Source organism: Oculina patagonica, chromosome 7 (assembly GCF_052425735.1).
Source record: "Oculina patagonica isolate OP01 chromosome 7, crgOcupat, whole genome shotgun sequence".
NCBI lineage: Eukaryota > Metazoa > Cnidaria > Anthozoa > Scleractinia > Oculinidae > Oculina > Oculina patagonica.
Window position 1 is genome coordinate 10,436,753 of NC_135764.1, and position 27,976 is coordinate 10,464,728.

The window sequence follows — 27,976 nt, forward strand, 5'->3', positions numbered from 1 at the left end:
GTGATTAAACAAGAATATCACAGCGATTATTGCATGTGCTGGGTCGACGGTCAACCAATACGAAAAAATCCCCAAAACACACCATTTAGTTCCTTGATTAACCTTAGCTGCTCATGAAATTTGCGAACGATCTTCTACACAGAATAATAAAAGTATGTCCGACATTGTACCAAAAAATTGCTAAGTTTTGTCGCCATACATATTCAAATGATTCTTCTTTTCTTCCAAGAGAGTTGTTTATCTTGCGAGTGTGACAAGAATATGATTTCACTGAGGCAAAAAATAGCCTAGCCAGACAAATTGAAGGCTGATCGCTTTGAGTTCCACAAATTACCAACAAAAGAAATCCGATATATGCTTTTCATAAACCACCAATGCAAAATCAAAGCCTTGGTAAATAAATTAATAATACAAGAAATTCGCGAACGACATGACGACTGCAATTTGCTGTCGATAGAAATGTTGACAGTTTCTTGACTAAGTCTTCAAGTTCGCGATCATCTAACAGTTTTTCCTCTGACAAGCGTAAAGCACAGATTCATGTAACCGATATTTGTTCAGGTGGACTACAAATTCCCGATCTAAGACTGATGACAACAACAGAATTTTTTCCTCGTTTGTAAGCAAAATTATCAAAACATTTCTGCAAAGTAGCATACAGTAGCTAAGGGCGAACGTAACAACCAACTGAAGAAAGCGGCACGTTTATAAAATATCACCCCTAAAATAAGCTTAAAGTAAGCTTGATATTTTTCCCGATTTGATAAAAGGTACAAAAAGAACGAAACAACATCAATACTAAGAAAGATCTAGTCATCGACTCGGGAAAATGCGAAATTAACAACGTTTCAGCGAAATGCATATCAGCAGATTGCAATATCATTTTGTTATTTTCTTTACACTCACTCTCACTTCTCACAGGGTCAAAGCACACAGCAGCCTTTAAGAAACATATGTCCAATTCCGGTGCAAATTGTAATCTTCTATAGCACCTACACTACAAAAATTATCGCATAAAACCACTCACAAACCATACCTTGGACGATAACTTGGGCTGCTTCCACATAAACTCTTTCTTGCGAAGTGCTCGGTTTGAAAACGCGATCGAATGTGAAGGTTCTTCCCTAAAACGCACAAAGCAACAGCGAAAGTTGTCAACCACAGTAGCATAACTCGGATAACGAGAAGAAATTTGCGTTTAAATTATTGTAGTAAGTGGCGATGGTGACTCACCCCATGAATGCAAGTTTCAGTCGATGGAGTGGATACTATATTTTGTCCTCCTGCCCGAACTTCTGCGCTCGATTGCGGTCGAAACCGCGAGAAAACCTTGATATTACACTCTCTAGGATCAGGATTCATGGCTGAAGCAATGGAATCGCACTAAATCCACGGCAATTTACAATGAATGACCAGCTTTCATGTGTGATCCATCGACAAATACTTCGCGATTCGCGTACAACATAATTGCCGGTAAAATCACTCCATGCCGCCAAACGAGTTCAAAATGGACCTTTGACTCGTCAAGATGTTCCTCTAGAGATCGTTGAATGTATCAAGGTGACTTTACGAGAGTTCCGGCTGCTATTTCCAAGCCATTTTTCCAGATATCGCTATAAATTCACATTACGATCGGTTGCTCTGAGTCGGCCATTATTTCCACCTCCACAAACGCAAAGCATTGTGGGAAGGGATGCCTTCGACGTTTTGAAATTCTCGCCCCGCCACGCCAATCAAATTACTGCAAAGTAAACAATAAACAAGTAAATAACACATTGAAAAGGTGCGAAAAATTAGTCGAGGGGTGGGCTAAATTTAGGCAAGTTTATTTTATTAATTGTCAGCGACATCGAGAAAAAGAAAGGAATCAAACGAGCTTTCGCAATCCGACGCGAGAAACCGCGGACCGGAAGTACAATTAAAGACGGACACTTGCCAAGTTATCGGGTCTTGGAATCTCGAAATTCTTAAAATCCGACGTTTCGTGTCTAAGAGCCTTATTTCTGACATCGAATTCAAAACAAGGGCTGGATGTTGATATCTCAGCGAGACTGAAGATCTTGCCTCTGCACGCCCACGAAAAGGGAAAAAACAAACGTTTTACGATTGGAATTGCGTACAAGTTTTTTCTCGTTCTTTAGCCCATCTTGAATGTCTTTGAAAGTTTACCGGTTAATCTTCTTTGTAAATTCCATTAAGCTCTAACTTTGGGGATTTTATTAGCGTTATCATTACACGAGTTTTATCGTGCGGTTTAAATCTGATCGATATCAGACCTGCCAAGTTATGCGTGTCGGATGAAGAGAAAACAATCGTTTATATATATTGGCCCATTTGTTATGTTTTGACCACCAGAATACTAAGTAATTTCATTTTGTTTTGTTTAAGACCTTTTAAGTGACGAAGGAATTTTTCGATGGCAGACAAGTAGTCTATAACTACAACTTAAAAGCCTTCAACTAGGAGATAACTTTGGATATTTTCTAACCTTCATGTCCATGTTGGTAGTAGTAGTAGTACTTTATTTAAACACATGTCACCAATGAGCCTGGGGCTCGTTTAAAAGTGAACGTGTATTCTAAAAATTACAATGTAAAAAATTTAAATATGATTATCTATTCAATAAAAATACAAAAATTAGACTGTAAAATTTAAAATTTAAAAACTAGACTATAAAAATTTAAAAACTACGTAGACAATAAAATTTAAAAATGTAAACTAATCTATACAAAGATTACAGCAGCAGTTCGCCTCGGTGGTCAGGTTAACATTGTTCAGTAAATTTTTAAAAATTCTAAGAGAGGACGCTCCTCTTATATTGTCAGGTAGGTTGTTCCATAAACGTGAAGTTATGTAGCGATAAGATTTATGTAAAAACTTTGATTTAAAAGCAGGCTGATTAAGCTTACAATAGCCTCTTAGATCATAATTTCTAGAACGCAATGAGAACAATTCTTTGATGTAGCTTGGCCCCGTAATAAATAAAGATTTATAAAGGAGGATTAGGGCTTGCGTGTATCTGCGATGTTGCATGGACACATGCAGATTGTTTATATAAACGTCCCTCTCGTGTTAATTATGATAGCATTTGAATATTGTACCGGAAATTAGCGCCAGCATTTTAATCGATAAGCAGACATGATGTCGTGATTATTGTTTTGGCTGGCCTGCCTCCGCAGAAATCATGGATAATTAAAAGATGATGTAAGACATGTAAGGGTGACAAAAAATTGCAAAACAATAAACATTTTTATAGTCTTGGCCATGATACCGATTGCAATACCATTTGTGTTCAGTACAGAAAGTCGCCAAAAAAACTGACACGAGAAAAGATTTGCAACACTTTAAAGTTGGTTATTTTATGGTTCCTTAAAGTGTCAGCAAATCCTTTAATATTTTTTCGTTGGCACTGATGTATCCACCAATAGCTCATACACATAGTTTTTTAATTGGTCGCAATACGGATAGTAGTTAGGAACAATTCAAGTGCGTGCAAGTTATATTGCTGAGAATTGGTCAAAATTGTCAGTTGATTTTATCAATTTTACGAATTTTATACTTGTTACTATTCAAAGTTTATAAAATTAATTAATTAATTAGTGCTTTTAAATTATTGTAATTCAGTTATATTTTAATTATTTAGGTGAGGGCCACAGGTTAACCAGTCTATGACTGTAAAGTGTTTTCCCTCGTAAAATAAAGTTTCTTACCTACTTACTTGAAAAATCGCCGAAAATTTAACTGAGAAGTGCAGTGAATTGTGAAGTGCCAATTCTGTATTTAATAAAATTGCACGAATATAAGCACGTCACGCAATACTGCATGGCTCTTTTCCGGCGAAAGGAAATAATTAGGATCTGTACGCAGGCTAAAATGTTCACGGTGATGAAGTACTTATTGTTACCTTACGTCGCATTTGTCACGAAAATTCTGGTACAGAGCTTGCATGCGTTCTCCGATAAATCTTATTCCGTGTCAACGCTATTTTTACGTGCCGACACATAGAAGGCCGATAGTAAGAAACATAGAATTTTATTCAAAACCTCACAAAGTTAGGAAAAAACTAAGACAATCCGGCAATCAGGATCGCAATATCAAGACCAAGAAATAAATCGTTTGGCCATACTCTACCCGACTTTATCTGTGCCTGGGATGACATGTTTTTGCTTAGAGTTTTTGATTCGTTATACTCAAGCGAACTGACAGTAATAAACTTGTGAGCATGGGTATAATCTTGAAGCATGCAGACAAGGTGTCTATAGTATAAAAGGGCGTTTATAGTAAAAGTTTCAGCTTGTTGGGACCTGTGAGCATGGCTACCACAACGAGAAACAAATTATACTTAGTTTTACTTACTAAAGGTCACTTGTCTTCTTAGACAGGGTATATAAAAAAAAATTGAAGACGACGAAAAATTAAATTTTATTTGCACAAGGATAGAATCAGTACGTCTGTCAGGCCCCGTCCAGTCTAATGCATTTTCATTGTTTAATTCAACCATTGTGAACACATTGAAACAGACTAGATCGAAAACGCGGCTTTTTCACCTATCAATCGACTACACTATACTGTCTGATACAATCGAAAAGCATCGTTTTGAAAACGCTGTCCAGATTGGAGACACTTGGAAACACTGGAAAAGGAGCCCCCTATGATATCGCATCAGTATGAAAGATACAGGCGAACACATAAAAATGATGAAAACGCATCAACGAAAAAGCTGCCCTTTTACCTCACTTTTTTTAAACAGTTGCAGTCAATGCCCAGTGTCGGATAGTCACACTTACTCAATCGAGTGTCAGTCTTACAACATGGCCACTATTTTTGATCAATTGTGTGATTTCAACTAATAATTAATCTTTTTTTAGGAAAATGACCCTGAATAGAACGGCGTTTGCATGCCGCCAGTTAAAAAACACTGAAACCCACCTATAAAAGCTGCTTGTGTGACCATTTAAATTCACTTTTTTTTAAAAAAAGATGAGCACATCTATGTAATACACAGAATGCAAAAAACGAATGAAATAAAATTCAAATTGCCGCGACTTGCCATTTTAATTAGCTGTCGCATCAGAAATGGCAAGGAGACTATAATTATTCCATTGAACACCTGCTGGTGGCTAAAGCTGAATAAATAACCGTTAACAGGTGGTAAAAACTGTGCTGTTTTGATTTTAACATTTTCCCGCAACTTTGATATAAATTTAGCTTAAAATTATCGGAGTGCGCTCTATGGCAGCTCACCTCTCAAAGTGCACTTGACACACTTGAATGAAATGAAAAAATAATAATGGCTTAGCAAAGAGCTGTCATGACCTACAGTTGCTAGGAACCGAGGGTGTTCAAAGGTGGGGGAGGGAAGTGAAATTGGGACTTTTCTTGCTCCAATTAATCTGATAAGGAGGAGGGGTGTTACAGTCTGTAAAGTAATAGTTACACACGTCGCTTATCAACTAAATTTCCGGCTACACCCCGCCCCCGCCCCACGGCTACAAGTATTTACCTCGAGTTTTGATTGGTTTAATGGATTTTCTGTGTTTTTTGAGATTGGCCAGAGTGATTACTTTGGTTTTGGTTTTCCGACACTCATTCGCGCCGAAAATCGCTCTATATACTAGTTATGCAACGCTTTCGAGTGGTATACCGTGGAATATCCCACGAGTCACTTGTATTTTCGCGGTATACACACGAGCCTTTAGGCGAGTGTGTATACGAAGAAAATACAACTGACAAGTGGGATATTCCATGGTATACCACGAGAAAGTGTTGTGTAACTATTTTATACCATGCCATAGAAAATACGCTCACTAAATTTCATCGAGAATAAGATCGCAGCGCACGATGGGAAGGTTGAGTTGAATACCGTCGAATATACAAGGGCTTTCCTGTATCCTGATTGGCTGTATTTTCTATGGCATGGTATAAATACCGATATGCACCTGACCAACTTACGCTCAGGCTTATTATCGCATTCCTATTCTTGGAGCATACGAGCTCACACAGCGACTTGCTCCATAGCTCAGAGTTATTAGAATCGATCACAGAAATAACGCAAAGATCACGAGTCAAAATCCTGTTGTAGCCTTGAATCTTTTTTACGCTTCTTCTCTGCAATTGCGTGGAATGAATAACTACCACGAAGATTTATGTTCATTGCTTTGAGGTCGATATCAGACAATCACGTGACCACTAAATGGATTGAGAATTTTCCATTTTGAAGCTTAGTTCATTTTCACGAGCATTGCAGTCGAGTCGATCCGCCGTATCTTGGATGAAAAATTATTCTAGCGGATTATGCACTTGGTTATTTCACGAAGCATCAACTCATTTAGCAGTAAGACTTTATGCACAGCACTGTCTACCGTTACTCAATGTGTTAGGATGGTTTGATTGGGTCAGGTAGCAGCTCTTGCAAGCCCTCACATGAATGGCTAACTCCCCTTCGAGAGAACGATAGAACAAACAACAGAAAAAAGCCCCTAGCCCGAAAACAATAACAACTGGTACACTAGTAGCCTGCTACGCAGACGTTCTTTGGGCTCGTCACGCGTTTCTTGTGGGGGAGAAACGCGTGACGAGCCCAAAGAATGTCTGGGTAGTACACTAGAGGACCAGTAGAATTACAAGCTTTTGAGTACTGCTACACATCTGGTAGCAGCGGGCTTGGAACTGGGAAGCTTAAAAGAAGAGCTATTCATATCATAATACAACAAACAACTATAAAATTCTTCAAAACTATTTATTCCCTGATTTAAAAAACAGCTATCATGCTTTCTTCAGTTCTTCAACTTTCTTGATGTAAGCTGCCTCGGCATCTTCCTTGGTTGTGCCTAAAAGAAAAAAAAGGGAAAGTACATCAAGTCTTTCAATGAATGCAAGGCTACAAAAAATACGTTTTACATGTTTACAAAATAAAATTTTTTTTTTAGCCTGATTTTGTCGGCTTTTTTTTCAAGGCTCTTTTTTTCCCGCTACAAGAGACCAACTACTACAAGTGAATCCCGATAACAAGAACCTTCAAGGGAAATAGAGAGGTTGGAGTAATAGAGGGCGATTTCAAAGACGGAATCCACTAGGAAGTCGAGTAATATTTATTAAAGATTGGACAAAAATCAAGTACCAGAATAATTTAAATTCTATTACGTTTTTTCCTACCCTAAATAAAAGGTAAAGATGTATTAAGTAATTATCCGTGATAACACCAAGGGGCAATAATTTCTTATCAGAGTCTGAGAAAATGAATTTCAAAGTTCACAAGGTATAGGCAAAATCTCACGTGTAGCCATTTTGTAAATTCGTCTTAAGCGATTCAGTGGAATTCAGCGGAACTTCGAAATACGTTTTCGATGTTTGGTGTTGTTAGAAAAGATTTCTTTTGATAAGATATTTGAAGCAGTAACCCGAAAGCGTTGCAATCAGGTGTAAATAGTTTTGGTACATAATTTTGTCCAAGAGATAACTACTCGAAGTCCTACTAGAATGGTGGCGGATTTCCTCTTAAGTTGGTAAGAAAATGACCTGGAGGGAACCGAAAATTACGCCCAGCTCCCGTCTGTTCCTTACTGGTTCCCCCTTCTCAGTGCTTCCTCCATTGTTAAAGATTACACACTCAGAGGTTTCAAAATGTTTTAAAGTAGACATCAGCAACTCCAAGAGTTGGCGGCTGTGACGCCAGGCTTGTTTGTCTTGAGCTGATTGATATGACCAGCGTAACTGGTGACATATAATTAAATAGCCTGCAGAACTCTGGCAGTCCCCAGCTTGTTTTGAAAACCCTGCACACTGTTGTAAAACTTTTTCATATTTATATGGTTTCTGCCATCTTGGGAATTTCTCCTCCCTCCCGACCCACCCCCTCCCATTACATTTCTGTCCCCTATGCTCCTGGGTTCCCACCCCGTGTCCCCCTCCACTTTCTAAAAAGGTAGGTAAAGTCTGTGTCAGAGCAAAGTGGCCCATACAGCCGGAGTTTATCCCGGTTGCTACTCCCCCCTGGATGGGATGCTAGTCCATTGCAGGGTTACCCCCCAGCAGTAAATTCGCCGGACGGTATTAATTTATACACCTGGGAGGAGAGAGGCACTGTGAGAGTTAAGTGTCTTGCCCAAGAACATAACGCAGCTCCCCGGCTAGGGCTTGAACCCCGGCTATTCGACTCGGAGTCGAGCATGCTAACCATTAGGCCACTGCGTCTCCCAGCCCTCCACTTTATAGTTCAGTATAAAAACGTCCTATTTGTACCCCATTAGACCTCTAGATGAATTACATTTACACCTTAAGGGTTTGTTTTTAGAAAAGTATGCTTGCAAATACAATACAAATTACAAGAACCAACGACTAGCTTTTCATTATCAATTCAATGGTTAAGGTCCTTGAACAACAACAAAAAAAGAAAACGGGCTCTTCAAGGCATATTCCTCTTGAAAGCCCCCCCCCCCCCACACACACACACCAAAAAAAAAAAAAAGATCAATGAAAGCAAAACAAATTCAAACATTTCTGGTCAGAAAATGGACTATGAGCTTAGGGTGCGTTTTTTGGGAAAATCCAAAATTGGATCATTGATCTCAGATCACACGGAACTTTGCTCCCAAAGAAACGAAGAATCCGAAAACGGATGCCATGACAACCCCGAACACATCGCACAACAAAAAACGCACAAATTTTTTGAATGTATCCTAGCAAAATAATTAAGCATACAAAATCACAAACCACACGCGAAAGATCTCAAGCAAGGGGACAGATGTAGTCATTCACTCGACATTCAAAAGGATCCTTCCGTCCCTGTTTTAGAAAACCTGTATCCCGTTGATCTCCGAGTATCGAAATAACCCCACTTTCCGTTGAGTGTTTGCGACCTTTTTTCCAGCAGACGTGGCCGTCTTTCGATCCTTCCAGAAACGCACCGAGAATCTAAATCCGGAGTTGATCTATTTCCACTCGAAGTGTGGATCGCTGCAATTTCCTTCGGAGGTGACGCAATCCGTTTGATCAAGAATCCGGTTTGGATTTTTCCCAAAGAAACGCATCCTTAATCACCCTCTTTTGTGCACAATTAAATTTTGCACCTAAACAGCATCTTATCAATTGTGCACATCAGTGTTAAATACAGTAGAATCCTGATTTCTCAAACCAATTTTTGTTTCCCTTGAATAACTTACTTCTCTGTCACTTAACCCAAATTTCTCAAACCTCCTGATTTCTTGTTGCAATTTTTGTTTTCCCTGGAGGCTCGAGAAATCAGTAGTCTACTGTATAAGATAAACTAACATTGAAGTCTACCACAAGCAAAAAGTAGACACAGACACCAGCTGTCTGAAACAAGCACAAAGGAGGTGTGTCTTAAAATGTTCGGGTTGTAGCCAGGCATGTTAAAAATTCGAATTAATAAGTTGACACTGGCTAAAAATATTGTTTTTGGACGTTTCGGCAGCTACTGTTGCCTGCTTCAGCAAGATAAAAAAGCAAATGTTCAACGGCATCCTGTTAAAATATGTAACGAATGTGTGGAAACAACGACTAATATTCTTGAAGCTTGGCATTCTGTGTGAGATAGGAATGCTATAAACAAACACATAGCGCTACTAAACGTTTACAATAGCATTAAGAATTCATAGACTCATTAAGAATGCTCTAGAGACTTTTGACAGTTGCACTCGGAAAGTTCATTTAGTTTTCACACATTTGTTACATATTTTAACCGTTGAACAATTGCATTTTTATCTTGCTGAAGAAGGCAACAGTAGCTGCCGAAACGTCCAAAAACAATATTTTTAGCCAGTGTCAACTTATTAATTCGAGGTGTGTCTACATTTGTAACAGAGTGGAGGAGGTATAATATTACTGTACCTTTCTTGGCATCCCAGGCATCCCATTTGGCCTTTCCAGTGAAATCTAGCATACCAGGTCTCTCTATAGATAAGAAATACATTTGCAGAGAAAACAAGATAAGATAAGATGTAACAGACTTTAAACAGGTATAATGCGCAGTTAATAGAGGGAAATGGTAACGAAGCCTGGCAAAGTTCTTTGTTATAGGTTTTGTTCCCTACTTCGGGGGTTGACATTGCACAAAACCTGACAAAATACAATAGGTGGTTATGTGTGTTCATGCAACTAACCAATAAAAACGTTTGCTCCTTTGCTGTTTCCCGGGCTTCTTAACCATTTCCCAATATTAACTATGGTATGAGTAAGTGCTTAGATGGTTCTACACATAGTTGTCGGAAGGAAACAGCAAAACAATTCATTTCTTTTCTAAAGGAAACTATAAGAGCAAATGCGATTGAGTGGAAAATGCACTGATGTCTTCAATGTATGATTGCAAACTCCTATAAGGTGTGGTGAGAGTTTCATCAAATCTGAGCCTATGCCCCATTGCATTTGGTTGCTGCTATTAGTTGCATGAGGGGACGCAAGTGGCGTCAACTGTAAGTTCTGATTTCTAAGAGGATTAGTTTGCGGTTACCGAAAGTGTTATATCTTCAGCAGCATTTGAGTATCTTCTCATCAGTTGTGTTATATTACATGGATCTTTCCACTGCAATTGGAGAAAGAAGAAGAAGCTCATCTAGCAAGGAATGATTCTAGATATTATCGCGAAACGTCGACAAGATTTAGGGTGTTTTCGCCATGCAAGATGATCATTTCTATGTTCTATCGACGATCATATGTGGAAAGAAAATACGGTGAGTTGCAGCCGCGAGCTGCGGGACGCGGCGCCTCCACGCAGAAGTCTCCTATTAGGACAATGCAATGCGTACCTTCAGTTGTGGTTGCGGCACGGACACCCAGCACTAAGGCAAGCGCTCACCACGCTATCGTCGAAATGTTGTTTTTTTTAGTTCAGTCAGATACACAGAAACGCTAAATATCATGGCCGGGCTATCACATCATGGACAGAAAAGGAGGCGCCAGGTGTCAATCCATACATACTATTTTTAGTCATGATTGAAGATTCCATCTTGTTACATTGTCAGATGTACAAACACAGATTAGCGGGCTCATTATTTGCGTTACATTATGTTTCCTACATTCATTTTCTATTCGCCCATACAGTCCGATGTAACCGCAATTCTAATACTGCAACCGCTTTAAAATATTTCTCCATCGGAGGGGGCGGCACGCCCATACAGTCCGATGTTACCTGCAATCACTGCAACCGCTTTAAAATATTTCTCCACGGGGGGGGCGGCGCGCCCAACAGCGATGTACCTGCAATTGTAATACGGCATCGCTAAAATATTCTCCACGGAGGGCGGGCGGCGCGCCCAAACACTGCACTAATACCAAGCAAAATATTTTCTCCATCGGAGCGGCGGGCGGCACGCCCAACAGTCGATTAACCTGCCCTCCGCTAATTTCCTCCCGGAGTGGCGGGCGGCACGCCCAACAGTGATGTTACCGCAATCTACTGCACCGCAAAAATCTCCACGGAGGGGGGGGCACGCCACAGCAACAACTGCACCAAATTCTCCACGAGGGGGGCGCGCCACAGGACTTACTTCTCCCCCCGAAGAGACTGCAACAAGAGAACACACGAGCCACAACAGCCCCAATGGAACAACAAGAGACAAAGCTGGCAACGAGTGTGACACATGTGAGAAGACGGCCACACAGACAACGAAGACAAAGGAAGGACAGGCGGAAGATGATGAATGCGAAGGCGAAGGAAGGTGATTTACGGGGACAGGAGAGCGAGGCCGCACGAGAAACTGTGCCAAACATAGGAACCATGTCAGCCGCCAGCAGCAAGTTGTAAGTACTTGCGGCATGCGCCAGCGAAGTGATAGGCGAGGAAACGAACAAGGTGACGAGCGCTGTACAGCCTCCGGAATGTGTGCATAATGTCACGCTCCAATATCATTCCGATGCCGAGGACCGACAACAACTCATCACAGCGGCTACCCACACAAAGTCGAGAATGAGAGAAAATAATGGACAGCGAAACAGAATGACACCTCGCGGCAGCGAAGGAACTGGGTAGGAAGGAATGCTAGGATAATATCCAGCATTCCTCGAAGTACTACAGTTGACACCGCCTGCGTCCCCTCATGGGAGAAATAACAGATATCTGTGATAAACAATAATCACAGGACTCTTGTCTAACTTTTTCATTAACCATAATACTTGTAAACATAGCACTTAGGAATAATGTGTAGGAAATATTTACTTTTTTATTATGTTAACACAAATTTATGGTAAACATTTCAATAGAACCTGAACAGAATGCAGATTATGGTCTGCCTGTTTGTGTCCAGACAAAAGGTATAAGTGTTATGTCTGAGCTCCTACTGAGAATTGTGCAATCAAATCTAAAAAAGTTCATCATGTACATTAATGCCAAGTTTTAAGTGCAAAATATTAATTAAAATTCTCTTACTGATCTCTATACATCTGATTTAAATTAGTTCTGCAAATGTGATGAACAATCTTTATCTCAAATTTATTGATGATTGTCTTTCAATATACTCATTACTTGTACATGTATGTTTTATAGCCAATGTTACAACATACACCTTTCCAGCATTTTCTGGTGCTACATTAACTGGAGGTGGGGGAAGGGGGCAAACATGGTTAAAATTACAATATTGTAAAGTGAACTAATAAATGCCCACTCTCAAATGAATGCCTCCAAATTTAATTAATGCCTCCTCTGGAGTGTAAAGTTTGTATAAGACGCCCCCTTATAATAAACACCCTGTGTCTAGTAATAGATGCCCCCGCTGACCAAGGAAATGATCCATAGAGTAAAATCATGCAATTTAGTTAGTTTCTTGCTTGACTCGAACATCAAAGAGGCCAATGATGTTGCCAATGATGCCAACATGATTGACCCCGATGACAATGAAAACATCGGCGATATCAAACTATGAATGACATCTCCAGGCTTTGCATTAGCACAGTTTAGAATTATAGTCTATTACTCACAAACCCTGTTATAACTTCTGTTTTCCTTCGCGAGCAAACTATCTTTAGTTATCTGTTTTGTTGCCGTTGTTACAGTTAAAGTGAAATAAATGCCTCAAACACTGGGTGGTTATTAGATCATTATTTTACGGTATTTGTATGGATTTTTGAAGACATTGAACCTTTTTTATTTCCAGCCACATTTGTGAAGATTTTCCTTCCCTCAAAATGTGACAAAATTGCATTGGGTAAGCGAGGTTCAAAGTCAGATTGAGGGCCCCTTCACAAGAGCCCGGTTTATGGGCAGTCTGGATTACCAGGACGGATTTTGAAGTCTGGTTAATGGAAAATTTTAGCCCGGTTGACGGGGATAAGATTCAAAGAAAAAACTTAAAAGATGTCACATAAAGTGGAATCTTTCGCGACAATCGTAGCTTTATCGACTCTTGTTACTTTACTTATAAAGTTTATTTGCATATTTCTAAAGTAAGAAATATAGATACAAGGCAAAATTATGCCATTTTGACAACCCAGTTACAAAAGGGAAGCTATTTTCTCGAACAAAGTTGCGTCCCAGCGACCAGGCTGGAGTGTTCATATGGGAAAATTTTCTTCCCAGTTGCGGAGATCTCGGTTTCAGAAACCAAGATATCGGCAACTGGGCTGGCCCACCTTCTCATATGAACACATGAAAAATTTTACAAAGAAAATAGGAGTGAGCCGAGAGAATAATTTTCGGTAACTGGGCCAGCCCGATCAACCGGGATCATATGAAGGGGCCCTGAATCAGGTGGACAGGATCCTGTCGATAGATTTGCCATTTTAGCTTTGTCTCTCCCAGCAGGACGAAACGAAAATCGATGATCGGAATCATCGATCAATCGATGACAATCGAATTACTGTTGATTGGCATCGATGGCATCGCCAATCGATGATCAATCGAATCACACTTTGGTGGTCGCGAACTTCATCGATTGCACGATGGCAACACACAATCAATCCGGAGTATACACATACGTTTTTGTAAAAAAAAATAATAAAGCTCCTTCCATGAGATGAAGTTTACATCATAAGCTAATGTTCTGCCGTTTCCACTGCTGCGCAGAATCAGACACTCGACGTGACCGAGCAAAGGGCGGACTCATCCCCAACCCCAGCCGCCGACGGACGACGGAGCCCGACGGAATGATGGACACGAGAGAAAAGGTTGTTGGTTTTTTTCAGGTTAGCGAAGGTCGCTCGTTGATGGAGGCGATAGACTTAGCTATTTTTTTGCCTTTTTTTAGTTGTGTTTTCTTGTTTGATTTTTGGAGGTTTTTGTTGTATATTTAAGAGAGAAGTACGTTCATTGTGAGATGAGTTTGTGTTTCGTTGTTTTTGTAGTGTGTTGCGATCGATTTTCCGATTCATTCATCGTTTTGATTTTCGATGTTTCGATTGCCATCGATTCCATCGATTGTTCAGGTCCTGCTCCCAGTCAAGTTGGTGCTCAGTAGACAAGAGAGGTCAAAGATAGAGTCCCAAACAAAACCACTCTCCAGAAAAAAAATGTTATAAACACGTGTATATGTTGATTATAAAAAAGGTATCTGATAAACCTTAAAGTTGTTTCAGTAAATAAGAAGAGAAATGAATAAAAATATGTATGGATCAAACATCAGTTGCGAAATAGGGGGCGTAAATATTGAAGGTCATTCAAAGGCATGTTGTAAGTCTACGAAAATCCAAACGAAAAGGGCAAAGTTAATTAAAATAATCGTGAATTTTGTACAGCAGGACAAATCAGTAATGCTATGTTCGTTAGCTGTCGACCGCGCTTAACTTTATAAAAGACTAAAGAAAGAAAACCAAATCAGTGCAAAGGGGGCATAGAAGGCCATCTGGTCGCACTCAAAAAGCCGGGATGAAACTATCCGAAGTATTTAGCTAGGGTTACTTAAACATCGACTGTTTTAACATAAATTACAATAATACACGTTTTTTTGTACCTGTGTTGCAATCACCGACGGTGACCTGTTTATAAAGAGCGTAAAGTTCCAGCATGTCGGCATCGCTTGGTTTTGTCGGCAAGTTCTTCGCTTCTTCGGCGGCTTTCTTGAATGCCTAATGGCGAAGGGGAAAAATTACGCTGTTAAATGGAAAAATCGAAAAAGATGAGGTCAATAAGTGTTTGCACGTAACATTGTGTTACCTCAGACATTTTCAAAGTGGTGTTTGTTAGAAAAACGGGATAAAGTCAAGTGATTTTACGGCCAACTGATACGCCTTGGAGATCGCGCGACTCAACGAAGTGGTAAAGAATGGAAGAGAGGGATTGGGTCTAGTCATCCCAGTCCATCGACCGGAAGTAACAAAAGACAGAAAAGTTTTTTTTCTTTCTCAATCAAGAATTTCGCGTATTTCTCTTCTTTAGATGAAAGAAGAAGAAAACCTCCGGGGCCAGGGAATACAGCGAGTACTTCCGATTCGAGCTGGTCGTTTTCTTTGGATCAAGCACCCTGGTATCATATGATCATATTTGTCTTTCTTGTGTAAGCGTTGCGTGACGATCGAAACAACTCCGTCACGCGGGGAGGATCATTTGAGATGCCCGGTACGACCTGCAAATGGAAAGTTCTAACGTGCAGCTGGGGGAAACAGAAGCTCCTAGCAGAGTTCAAATAGAATCGGGAGGCAAAGGACATCAAGGAAGGAGTGTCTCTGGTGTAAAGAATTTCTTTGCTGGGGGATTTGGAGGAGTATGTGGCGTAACAATCGGCCATCCTTTTGATACAATCAAGGTGAGCTTATTCCATTTCATGATTTCAACAACGTACCGTGCACTCTTTGTATAATTGCTTGTTTGTCAATCTGTTATTGTTTGTTTGTTTGTTTGTTTGTATAGTCTTATTTTTATTGATCATTAAGCGCAATATTTCCGTATTAAATTAATCCAAACGTAGTCATGCCGGCATGTTATGTTTATGATTCCCATGGGCTATCATTCTTTTCATGGAAGAACTGTAACGGAAACTTTTTCAAGCTAGCTGTGCAGACTGTGTAGAGAGTGCCATTTTAAAAGTTTGTGTGTTCTTAATATGGTTCGATCACATTTGTTCACATCTGCAGTTGGTCAGAGCAGAGCTGTTGTTTTCAACACGCATAAATATTGCGCAATTATCATGAACTATAATGCAGGCCATGGCTCAAATATACGCTGGGTATCTAATCGAACAAAATCGAACGAAAATTCAATCGAACACCAATCGTTCGATTGGGTATGGTAATCTAACAAAACAGATTCAGCGGGTAGGAGGGAAGAACTCGACACACACTCGAGGTGTGCTGGATCCCAGGGGGGGTACTCCATAGTAGACTATGCAAGGAGGTTCCACTTGAAAGGGGCACCTTTTCAAGCTGAAAGAGTATGAAAGGGTGGGCATTTAAGGAGTTGAAGTAAACAAAATGGTAGGGAAACTGCTATTTAGGTATTTAAAATGAATAAACTATCTCGAACAGACCAGAACCAAACGGTCGATTCATATTAGTATTTTAAAGGGTTATTGAAGTGAAACATTAGGAAAAGAGATACAATATCCCTTCTGTCATAGGGCATGTGAAAGGGGTACCATTTTCCCATTTTCCTATCAAAAGTTTATGAAAGGGTTACCTTTTCTGTCAAAAATGGTATGTGAAAGGGTAAGGGAAGACTACGTGCATTAAATTCCATGGGGATGAAGGTGAAAGCGAGCAAGTGCGATAAACAAGCAACAATTAAAGCTGCAAGCAGGTGCCCATCTCCTTTGGCTGGGCCTGCAGTATATTGTGCTCGCTTGTTCAAGCAAAATAGAAACTACTTGCAGTGTAGGGTAAGGGGTTAGACCTCAGGGTGGAGCCTCCCCATATAATTTTTTTTTTTTTTTGGGGGGGGGGGAGTAGGATGCCGCAGTGGTAAGCACGCTCGCATCCCACCAATGAGGCCAGGTTTGATTTCAGACCTAGCGTCAGATGTGCATGAGTTTGTTGTTTGTTCTTATCTTTGCTCCGAGGGTTTTTCTCCAGGTTCTCTGGTTTTCCTCCCTCCACAAAAATCAACACTGCTAAATTCCATTTCGATCGGGAACAGTGGACGAAGAGCCCACCTGCCCACCTGTGGAAGTGCCACTGCAAATTCTCTTTTATTTATTTTTTTATATTTTTTTTGGTCCCCCCCCCCCCCCGCGCCAAAAACCCTGAGAAACATACCTCATTTAACAGTGCAACTTTCAGAATTAGCTTGGAAAGATTAAAGGTTACAATTGGATGAACATTAATATTTATTTTTACTGTTCAATTTGTTTGGACTTGAATAGGTTCGTCTTCAAACAGCACCTTTACCAATACCTGGTGAGGAACCTTTGTTTAGAGGGACACTTGACTGCTTGGTTAAAACAGTACGAAATGAGGTAACACATTTCCACCATGAAAGGCATGCAATGCATGTAGAAGTCTTTAACCTTCCTCTTATATACTTACACATTTTCTTGGACTCCTGTATTGACTGATTTTGTGGCCTATAAACAATAGATTATGGTACACAGGTTTAATTAACACATTCAAGTCATGCAACTTTGATGTTAAATCTACATTTTTGTATTTAAGGGTGTCTTGGGATTATTCAAAGGATTGTTTACTCCAGTTGCCTTTGCTACACCTCTCTGTGCAATTCAATTCTGGGCAGTCATGCAACTTTGATGTTAAATCTACATTTTTGTATTTAAGGGTGTCTTGGGATTATTCAAAGGATTGTTTACTCCAGTTGCCTTTGCTACACCTCTCTGTGCAATTCAATTCTGGGCAGTGACAATGGGCAGAAGAATGCAAATGTCAGATCCCCATGGGATTCCCACGTAAGTACGGAGTACATTATATAGTAGATTTGCATACTGGTACATAAAGGACACTGATTCTTTACAAAACATTTTTCAGGGTCCCAAAGGTGTTTAGGGCTCCAGGGCTCCTGCAGGGTCAAGACTCCGAAAAACCTGGGCTCCAGGCCAGCTCTGGTTCCCCCAAAAACTAGAGCTTTAGGCTCGAGCTCTGTGGAAAACATTTTCAGGGCTCCATGTTTTGCACCAAAGGACTCCAAGCAGCAAAAGGGTGGGACTCCAGGCTTCACGGCAAACATTTTTAATTAGGCCTCCTTAAGCTTCCTTCTACTACCCCTTTGGGACCTTGATTTTATTATTATGATGATATAGATCAGCTGACATATATAATGATGGCATTTTAAATGAGATACCCAAAAGAAGCGCCAAAAGAAATGAGAGTTTCTTCTTTTGGAACTTAACACTAAACTATACAATAATATTAAAGCAAAGTCAACATTACATCTTTACAACTTCAATAACAGCTGTATTCTTCAGCTAAAAATCTCTCAGCAGCAACCCAGGGCTATACTGTTTGATTTTCATTTAACACTTAAAGGAGCCCAATCTGGACCTGGCTAAACAACCCTCCAAGTTAAGACCATTTTAGTCGCCATGGCAACTAAATTGGAACCGAAGTCGCCAGCCCGGCGGCTTAAATTGAGAAGAAGGATTGAAAGCGTGAGCTTATGAATTTAGCGATTTTTCACTGGCGACCAAACTTGAGCAGTTGGCGGCCAAATTTCCACTAAGGAAAAAAATAAACTTGGAGGGTTGCTACACCATTTTTTGTGCTTGATTGGTCTAGACTCACGGCGTCTTTTACTTCCTCTGTGCAACCCTAAGCCAGACCTTAATTCTTGATGGCTAAAAATATTGGCATTCTGTCACGCCCTAATTAAGTGAGACAAACATTCCTTAATTTACATCTCTAAGTGAGATAACGGTTTTCTCCCACTCTTCCCATAATTCCTTTAGGGGCTATATAGTACAGTCTAGTTATCTTAGCTGACCCATTGAGGTTTTTGTTTTGATTTATTTTTTGCCATTAAATCAAAAGATCAAGGCCTATTAAAAAAAGTAGCTCAGGTACGGACTACGCTGATGCGTATCATTTTTTACAGCTTGCATCGCAGTAATTAAGTTAGATTACTTAAAATTTTTAAATCAGTCAAGATTATCGCAAATTAACATTGCCTTGCTTTCTGTTATCCTTAAATCAAACAGAAATTTCCAAAATGTTACTTCTGGAATGTTTTCTGGGGCTTGTTCTGCATTTATCGTGGTTCCCGCTGAAAGGATCAAGTGTCTTTTACAGGTAACAGACAATTAACCATCCCTGTTATTTAAGCAATTAAACATTTTTAGAATAGACTTCTCAACTCAAGATGCTCCTATTAAGTTCAAAATAACAATAAAAAAGCAAGCAAACAATATTCTCATTAGCTCTCATTTGAAAGCAACACACAAAGGTGTCACCTTGTGTGATTCAAAGACTTAAAAGTATTACGATTGATGCTGAATAAACAATACCACAATTATAGGTACTGGGCAATATAGCAAACTGTGATGTCATCTAACAGACTACTTTGACCTACATGTACCTAAGTACAGCATAATAAATTACCCCCATTTGAGTATAGTCACACACCAGTCATCACTCGTCCCCAGTCATCCATCACGTCTTGTAAATATCTCATAAGATGCGACTTGGGAAGCGTCAGATACAGTAACGAGAATTTTATACATTGCCTGAAGTTTAAATCAGTAGCTTTCATCAGATTGGAGTGGTCACACCTATGCTAGAGTTTTCAAACAAAGTCAAAACATCCTTTTGCGCAGCATAAGAAAGAATACCACATGGAGGTTAAATTGTCTCAGCAGCATTCCTTGGAATAGTCACACAATAGGTGATTATCCACAGGCCTAAAGTTAACAATTAACTGAGCTTTGCACATGTGCACAGACACACCAGCTTGACATCAGAATTAGTGTTTGTCATGTTACCTAGCAACCTCGCTAGTTAAACTGCCAGTTTAACCAAGTCTTCTCGATAAAACTGTGAACAGAAATGGAGGTTGATTTACCAACCAGCTAATCTACTAGAACTTTTTGTCTGAGAAGACTTCAAGATGGGATACTGATCAGAAAAGGATCATGTTTCACCAACTAGTTGGTTTACCTGGACTTCTTATCAACAGTTTCCAGGAAGTCTTGTGATGACCTCCAAGAATCTGATATCACAACAAGTTTTGCCTGTGCTCGAAACATCGCAATATATGGGTCATAGTTGCGAACTGTCTCGATTGGTGCATTCCTCTCATTCAGCATGAGCTCTGGTGTCAAAAGTACGATCACCATGGGCCACTCTGCTCCATCAAGGCAGGTTGAATCATCTCTTGACCTGGAGTTTAAAAGACATACTCCATTGCGAGCCTGGTCAAGACAGCCATTGGAAAATGCTCCTTGCTCGTGTAAGTCGCAGATGTCAATCCCTTGTCTTTTAAGTTCGTTGCCTAAATTGAGCTTTGACTGATACCGAGCGACAAAATTCACAACCAGAATATCACTGGGGCAGAGCTGTAGCTTCACCTGGCTCTTGCTGGTTTTCATCAGCGACGGTGGGCGAAGATCAGGATTAAAGCGTATCACCTCTTTAATTACTTCCCCACATTTGCTGTAAGTTAGCATGGCAATTTGGTTTCCCCGGACTTGCCATGGTTCATCCTGTTCCAACTCAGGAATCATGTGAGCCTCTGAAGAGTCGACAAGGCTTTGTGGTTGGACAACAATCCAGCTGATTTCTGTCCTTCCACATTGTGATTGAGCATGTTTTCTGTGCCATAAGGAAAATCTCGCTCAAGGTACCGGGCACTATAATCTTGTAACAGCTTCACAATGTTGTTTGTGCTCCTAAGAAGATGCTTAATCCTGCGTGTGACTCCACCATTTCTTCTTAACGTCTTCAGGAGAGAAGGTGTGCCAAGTTTCTTGTAAAGCGGATTTTCGTTTCCGTCCATTCTCATTCTCTTTGATTCTAGGACATGTTCTATGTCTTCATCACTGATTTCTTCAAAACATTGTTCCTTGAAGTCAAACACAGAGCTCATCCAAACATAGCCCTCGATGCTCTCTATTGCTTGTTTGGCAATCATAAGCTCATCAACCACGTTAACTGTGCCATCTTGCTGCATCTGGTATCTGATCTTTGAACCAATCCATAGCTCATCAATGAAAACATGACTGTAGGTCTCCAATCTTAACTGCGAGCATTGACTTTCGAAGACCTCAAAGTTTTCACCTTCAAGTTCAACTGTCACCACATCAACATTTTTTGCCTTGTTGTCCTTAAAAAACTTTTCCACGACATTAGGAAAAACCGCTTTTGTCTTATCAGGCAGCTGGATCAAGTATAAAATCTTTTGCTCACCTTTCGACTGCTGGCTGAGTGTCAAAGCTTTTGCCTTCATTAACTCTGTCTTTCCACTCCCTGGTCCACCAATGATAAGTTGTTTCTTTGGTCCCTCAAACACAGCAAGTTGTTCCACTGTGAACACTGGTGCCCACGGCCTCTTCCCAGTAAGTGGCAGAACTCTGATGTCCCCTTTTGCCAAGTTGTCACACAATTCAACATCTAGATTTGTGCAACACTCTCCTAATAGAAATCCACTTTGGTTCCTATCCAAGAGCTTTGAAAGTTTGTTTAGTCTGGTGACATCATCTGTTTCCTCTAGGTTGAAGTCCTTCAGGGTTCTGTCAGCTATGAACTTTACTGGTTCTTTCTTTGCTTCGTTGACCCTGTTCATGTATGTAACGATGCTGTCAATGTCCAGTATGTACTCTTGTGAAAGATATTGAAACACCCTTGCATCTTCGGCAACGTGTTCCTCGCCACAAAAGAACTTGTTATCCGATAGATGTTTATTGAGATTCTTTATAAGGTTTGCCTCAGCAGCAACAATGTTGACACTTCTAAGGGGGTCGAAGGCCTCCTCTTGTGACACTTTCAAGTCTGGAAGGTCGACTTGAGACATGCCTTTGCACCAGCGAAAGAGATAGGGATGTTCAGTTTCCTTGATCCTACGAAAGCGTTTTGCCAGGTTTTCCAGGTGCTTGAAGTTCTCTAATGTGTAACTTGTGTTAGCTGTGTATTCAGACTCGGTGACTGGACCCAGGTGTCGCACAGCCAGCATTCTAGATAAAGCCAGTTCGTAGGCCTTTGCGGTCTCCAGACTAGTGGGCATTGGGAGAAGCGTTTCAATGTTGTCATTCCACCATTTTGAAAAGCTTTCTGGACTTCTGAGGTCTTCTTCATAGATGAATGAAGTGTCATCTACGAGTTTGTGTGCAGTGCCCCTCTTTGTTGATGGAAGTGCAATGAGCATTATCACTGGAAATGGCTCAAAATCACCAGATTGCTCACTGCCAGGGTTGGTTGCAGCAAAAGCTTCAACAACCTTTCTACTTTTATCCAGCTGCAGATCTTTTGCCTTGTTTATCTCAGCATCTTTCTTGAATGGCACTTGAAAGTCTTCTTCCAATTCCTTCAAATTTTTTACCTCAATCAGAATAACACCCTTTTCCTGATGGAAGATAATAAAGTCACTTTCCCCTGTTCGGGCAGGTATGTTACGTGTAGGAACAATGCCCTCTCCAGTCTCCTTTTGACATCTCTTATTCCAGCTGTGGATTTCGTTGAGCTTAAATCCATGAATGACAAACATGCCCATGTTCTTTGCTATGCCGACTTGCCTGAGGCGATCGTAAACTAGTTTCTCGCCTTGTATTCCTCTTTTATTGACATCATCTTCATGAGCATATTTGCCATCTCTAGAAATGGTGCGATTCAGCTCGGAAGGTTCGTATGCAGGTGGGACCATAACAGTCTTGTTGTCAAACCTCCAGTCTGGAAATTGCCAGTATAAATACTTCTCAGGACTTCCAAGCTCACCCACAGTCTTGAGTCCACCACCGAATTCTTTAGCAGGGCAGTCAAGTGTGTCAGCCACAAGGTTTTCAACCAAACTGGTTGTGTCAAAGGTGTTCATTTTTACAGTTGCAATTTCATCTGTAAACATGCAAATTAATGTATAGTGTGAGACTGTCATTTGGAAACAATAAGTTCAACTCAAGCGTGTTATTTAAAGCATCGCTTCAGCCCAATTTGCATAAAATTTAATTTAATCATAGCTTAGCGGAAAATTTACCAAAAGTACTCTCAAACTTGGCTCTCAAACTTGATGAATTGTGTCACGTGGTGTCAGTGGACGCTGTTGAGAAGTGACAGGCATATTTTTTGCTTTGATCTTTTCGACCTACAGAAAGCAAGTTTAGTTCAATTTGAATAGTCTGTAATGCATACACAAAAATCCTTTGTCATGTAATTAAGTCTAGATGAGAGTTTACAAGCCTAAATCAAACTTATACCTCGTTTATATCCACTGAAACATGGTCAGAAAACACAACAATGCAAGCATGATTATTTAGAATTCACGTATTAAAGCTTAACTTAGCGAGTCACCGCTTGGGCTTATAAATCGAGGGAACAGAACTGAACAAAAACATCACAAATCGAAACCCATATTCATCGAAGACTTCGAACACATGGTTGTCGCAAATTTGAAATTTGGGAAAAATAGAAGTTACACATAGGAATTATTAATTATATAACATGCACATGAACTAAGAAAGTGTATACATACGTACAAGTACACTAGCTTACCTGCCAGCACAGTTTACAACTCGAGTGTCAAACTTCCGCCTTCCGCCATCGCCGTCTTCTTGGATTCAAATGTCGAGAAGATCCTGGGGACAAGTCAGTATTGCCACAGGCAGCCCAAGAACTACCATGGCAAACCACAGAAATTGTTCCGACTTGGGAGAAAGACAGCAAAATAAAAAGATACCATACAGCAAGTTTAAATCAAATGAAGCCAATCTGCCTTCAAACCACATACCAATCTGTTTTTAATTCACCTAGCTTTTACCAGCGGGTTTTTAAACTCGTGGAATTCTGAGAAGCAGAGCGTTATTCACCTTGATACTTATTTTGTAACTTCCTGAGTAGTTACTGAAAACATGATAGTGTACGTTTTCGTTTTACATTTTGTAGGTAACTTTTTTGCAATTTACCATATTTCGTAAATTATTGTATTGTGTGTAAATCAAAAGAACCTCACCCCCACCCCCACTTGCCCCACTTAACAAAGTAAGCAAGAAGAAGATGATCGAATGTTTTTGGTACTTTAGTTTAGCTTTTCCTTGTATCGTGATCATGGCAGCCTTCTTTGTTAGCTATATTAAGGTCGTCACGCAAAGCCTCTTGGGAGGTCACGTAACGCTTCTTGCGTGACGACCAAAAATTGCTACTTTAAGAGAGACTGGAAGTCTTGAGACCTGCGGCAGACCTCTCAACGTCAAAGCACTTGAAATCTGAGATTAAGGTAAAAAAAATCTGGAGTTTTCAGTAAAAACCGGGAGGTTGATCAACTGACGGACAAAAATACCTAAAAACCATAGGAGACCCAAGCGTGAATGTAGGGACGGTACTGAAAATTGAAACTAATCAAAAACTATTTTTCACTGAATAAAGTTTATTAAACATTCCGTGTTATTTTTGTCATTCTACCGATAGGATTGAGCGATTTTAGGTTTTAACCCTACAGCGTTATAATAAGTGACGTCACTTATTATAACGCTGTAGGGTTAAAAACCTAAAATCGCCTCGCCTCGGTGAGACAAAAACACGTTAATAAACTTTATTCAGTAAACTATGCTTTTGATTAGTTTCAATTTTCGTACCGTCCCTACATTCACGCTTGGGTCTCCTATGCTAAAAACCAGGTACTAATGAAGTGACTTGTAACTCTGTTTACTGAGAGAATTCTGTGTCTCATATTGAGATTGAAGTGAAAACTGTGAGTCTCACAGCAAAGTGGTGAGACATATGAAGTCTGCTGCGGTGAACTACAGATCCCCCTTTTACGTCGATGAAGGATAGAAAATAAGGTATGCTAATAGTATACTTTGTAATTCTACTATTTAGGTTCAACAGAGTTCAGGAGGTGAAAGAAAGTACAAAGGTCCCCTGAACTGTGCAAAACAGCTATACATGGAGAAAGGAATAAGATCGTTGTACAGAGGAACATGCGCAACGCTGCTTAGAGGTGAGAACGTCAGGCACGACGGCGAGGGGATTGGGAGGAAGTTAGCCCGGTGAAACTTTAAGCTAGCTGACAAAAGTGTTTGGTCAAGCGTTTGCAAAAGCTCTAATAAAAATAATGTTCAAATGAGAAAGGTAGCCCTTGTTCTCCTAAAGAAGGTCTCCTTTTATTTTGTGTTTTCTTCCTCAACTTTGTTTTTTTGTTGTTATTTATCTATCTTATGTTGCAGACGTACCTGGCATGGGCGTTTATTTCTTCAGCTATGAGTGGATACTTAACAAACTTACCTTAGAAGGCGAAAGGTTTGTTTGAATGATGCTTATATTGTTTACAGTAAATATGAATAGTGATATAGGTATGGTTAATATTTTATTTTAAGGGCATTGCACTGTTTGCATTTTAATGGCCTGTGTTATTTCATTTGTTAGCCGCGAACATCTGAACCCTCTAAGAGTATTTATCGCTGGAGGTAAGTTGCATTTAGAAGTGCTTTAAGCAAAAGTACCCAAGATTGCTTTATCGCCAATTTTTGCTTGTTTCACTTTGCTTTTGCTCCATAAATCATGGATTTCAATGGAAAAACAGCACAATTTGAAGGGAATTGTCCTTTTCAATTAACGGTTGGCTGTTAGCTTTTGAAACCTCCTGTTTCTCTGGGGTGCTTTGTGTTATACCTGCCAACTCTAACGCCTTGGGCAGGAGATCTCACGCCTGCGAGTTGAAAACTTCGATCTCACGCCAACTCGCGCTTACGAACCAATTTCTCACGCGTAGTCGAAAAATGTGAGTTATTACAACCACAAATGACACACTTTCCAAAAAATGTAAACTGAAACCAATGCGAGAAACGAAACTCATGAAAATGAGTTAATGGCGATATTTTCCCCGAAATCGAGAGCTTCGGCAAAAAAAAAAAAGCATTGGGAACGAGGACGTGTTTAGCAAAACACATACACGCACTGGGTCGAAAAGAAACATTAAGCTTAATCGTTTACTTGATGTGTATGCGTTTCTTCTTTCCTTCTAACTGAGTTGTAGTTTGAGCAAGCAACTGAATTAATTCTTGTAAAAGAACAAATTGCTCATTATTTCTTAATAATAATTGAGAAGACCCGTCAAATGCAGTTTTATTGACGTACTTTTTGACCGTATTAGGCACGACTGGCATGGTATGCTGGGCCTGCATTCTTCCCGCCGATGTGCTCAAGTCACGTGTTCAAATAGGTAAGCCAATAAATACACTCCCCTCTACAGTATCCTTCTCTCTCCCATACTTTTACTCTTGTTTGTAAGTCTAGAGAAACAAAAAACAAATTTAAAAGAGAAAGTTTGCTTAAGTCCATTAACTTGTAGAAACACGGTTTTGGTCGATCATGCTGACATGTTTTGTGTGAGCTTTTGGAGAAGCCTCGGCTTCTGTGATATTCTCATCGGTTTCTTTCTTTCCTTTGTTAGCTCCAGAAGGAACTTATCCTAGAGGAGTTAGAGATGCTTTCAGACAATTAGTAAGTACCTACAGTCTACTTTACTCGGAAATGAGATTTCGACTTCTATCGTCCCCTGAATGATGGAACAGTGGATTATATTCTTTCCGACTCAGCAGATGTTAACAATTATTCCATAAGCGCCGTTGGTTTGGGGGGGGTTTTGGTTTTTTTTTTTTTTTTGCCCCCCGGCCCCCCCCTTAATCGTATTACTCCGTTATTGTGTATCTTTGCTTTCAGATAAAAGAGGAAGGTGTTACAAGTCTTTATAAAGGAGTTGCTCCGGTCATGATACGAGCTTTTCCGGCAAACGCGGTAAGCGAACAACTATGTCTATTGAATTCAGGAAGGTTAAGTCTGCGTTCGAGCCTAATGGCCCATCAGGACGGAGCTTATCCCGGTTTCCGTAGCATGAAGTGATTTGGAGTATTTCTACTGTCACCTGGATGGGATGCTAGTCCATCGCAGGGTTACCCCCAGCATTAAATTCGCCGGTACCCATTTATACACCTGGGTGGAGAGAGGCACTATGAGAGTAAAGTGTCTTGCCCAGGAACACAACACAGTGCGACACACAGTGCCCACAGCCAGGGCTCGAACCCGGACCACTCGATCCAGATTCCAGCACACTAACCATTAGGCCATTGCACCTCCCTGTTATACAATTAGTGACTTTTTAATTCTCTTCTCGTTAGGGTCTTTTCCTTGGTTACGAAATCGCCATGAAGTTCTTCAGCTGGATTTCACCGGAGTGAAGAGCGATCTGAATATTCAATTAATCTGAATCGCCGTCAAGATTCTCCTTGCGATGTCAGTGCAAAATCAACCATGCGAGTCATGAGAATTACAAAACTGATCACGAATGGATTTTATCATGATAGACAATCAAGTTCTCCCAACTATAATTATAAGAAATGTATTGAGAACAATAAGGAGAATTTCTATGTTGACAATACTAGAAACTGCCTTCGCAACACTTTTTGAGGTGCCTTTTACATCCTTTTCAAAATGAATTGCATGGTGTAGAAACGGTTTGTTTGAAAATTAGTTTTAGTCCCATAAATAATTTTGCAAACTCATATCCTATTTATCAAGGCGGTATGCAGTATGCCTTCTACTACACATATTATATTCATACGTCCAGCTGCATCGCACATGTCTTACGCTGTTTCCTCGTTTTCATACAATAGGTTTCGCATCTCGTTTTGAAACAGAGTGAAAAGACTGTCTATTCTCTTCGCCAGAGCTTCTTTTTTGCGTATATAGTAAGAAAGAGAAGGAACTGGCGTCTGGAATGAAGTTGTGTTTTCCACAGTCTTCGCATAGGTCAGTTATAAAATCAGGGGAAAAAAAACGAAAAATAAAGAGCGCTAGCAAAGGAAGTGTGCTGAGCTAGCTTGTTGTACTTTTCCAGGCTTCCCTTGCCTTCGCGCTCTGGAATGCGACTGTGTGTCCACTTTGGGGTTTGTTTTGGGTTTTTTTTAGGGTGATATATGATCTGTTGTTGTTGTTTCTCCCGTTGTATACTTATTGT

The 27,976-nt window shown here is 40.2% G+C and overlaps 3 protein-coding genes and 1 pseudogene across 6 annotated transcripts in view; 1 reads left to right on the forward strand and 3 right to left on the reverse strand.

Annotated features, from left to right (window-relative positions):
* Nucleotides 1-1,698, reverse strand: part of LOC144660682 (kinesin heavy chain-like) — a 38,894-nt gene extending 37,196 nt beyond the window's left edge. Inside the window, exons 1-2 of one of the 2 annotated variants that reach the window (XM_078521384.1) lie at nucleotides 1,234-1,691; nucleotides 1,037-1,124 (exon numbers count right to left, since the gene is read on the reverse strand). In XM_078521384.1, the coding sequence (XP_078377510.1) occupies nucleotides 1,037-1,124; nucleotides 1,234-1,362 (217 nt within the window). In that variant the 5' untranslated portion in view covers nucleotides 1,363-1,691. Of the gene's footprint in view, nucleotides 1-1,036; nucleotides 1,125-1,233 lie in introns of both variants that reach the window. The other variant, XM_078521385.1, reaches the window with a different exon arrangement.
* A 5,024-nt stretch (nucleotides 1,699-6,722) lies between these two features.
* Nucleotides 6,723-15,231, reverse strand: LOC144660754 (acyl-CoA-binding protein-like). The gene is made up of 4 exons (XM_078521492.1): nucleotides 15,101-15,231; nucleotides 14,898-15,012; nucleotides 9,850-9,912; nucleotides 6,723-6,830 (listed from the first exon to the last, which is right to left on the reverse strand). Exons 1-4 carry the CDS (start codon nucleotides 15,107-15,109, stop codon nucleotides 6,766-6,768), a joined length of 252 nt encoding a protein of 83 aa, XP_078377618.1. The 5' UTR covers nucleotides 15,110-15,231; the 3' UTR covers nucleotides 6,723-6,765.
* A 152-nt stretch (nucleotides 15,232-15,383) lies between these two features.
* On the forward strand, nucleotides 15,384-27,897 carry LOC144660720 (mitochondrial carnitine/acylcarnitine carrier protein-like). 2 transcript variants are annotated; one of them, XM_078521447.1, is made up of 11 exons: nucleotides 15,384-15,689; nucleotides 17,241-17,333; nucleotides 17,650-17,777; nucleotides 19,023-19,113; nucleotides 24,841-24,961; nucleotides 25,188-25,260; nucleotides 25,387-25,427; nucleotides 26,114-26,182; nucleotides 26,414-26,463; nucleotides 26,683-26,757; nucleotides 27,138-27,897. In XM_078521447.1, the coding sequence occupies exons 1-11, from the start codon at nucleotides 15,516-15,518 to the stop codon at nucleotides 27,195-27,197; spliced, it is 975 nt and encodes a 324-aa protein (XP_078377573.1). In that variant the 5' UTR covers nucleotides 15,384-15,515; the 3' UTR covers nucleotides 27,198-27,897. The 2 variants fall into 2 exon arrangements, with proteins under 2 accessions (XP_078377573.1, XP_078377574.1); XM_078521448.1 differs by lacking the exon at nucleotides 26,414-26,463.
* Nucleotides 18,042-23,578, reverse strand: LOC144660689 (uncharacterized; annotated as a pseudogene). Its single transcript, XR_013572133.1, has 2 exons — nucleotides 23,502-23,578; nucleotides 18,042-22,863 (listed from the first exon to the last, which is right to left on the reverse strand). The product of XR_013572133.1 is annotated as an uncharacterized LOC144660689 (transcript).
* Nucleotides 27,898-27,976: the final 79 nt, after the last annotated feature.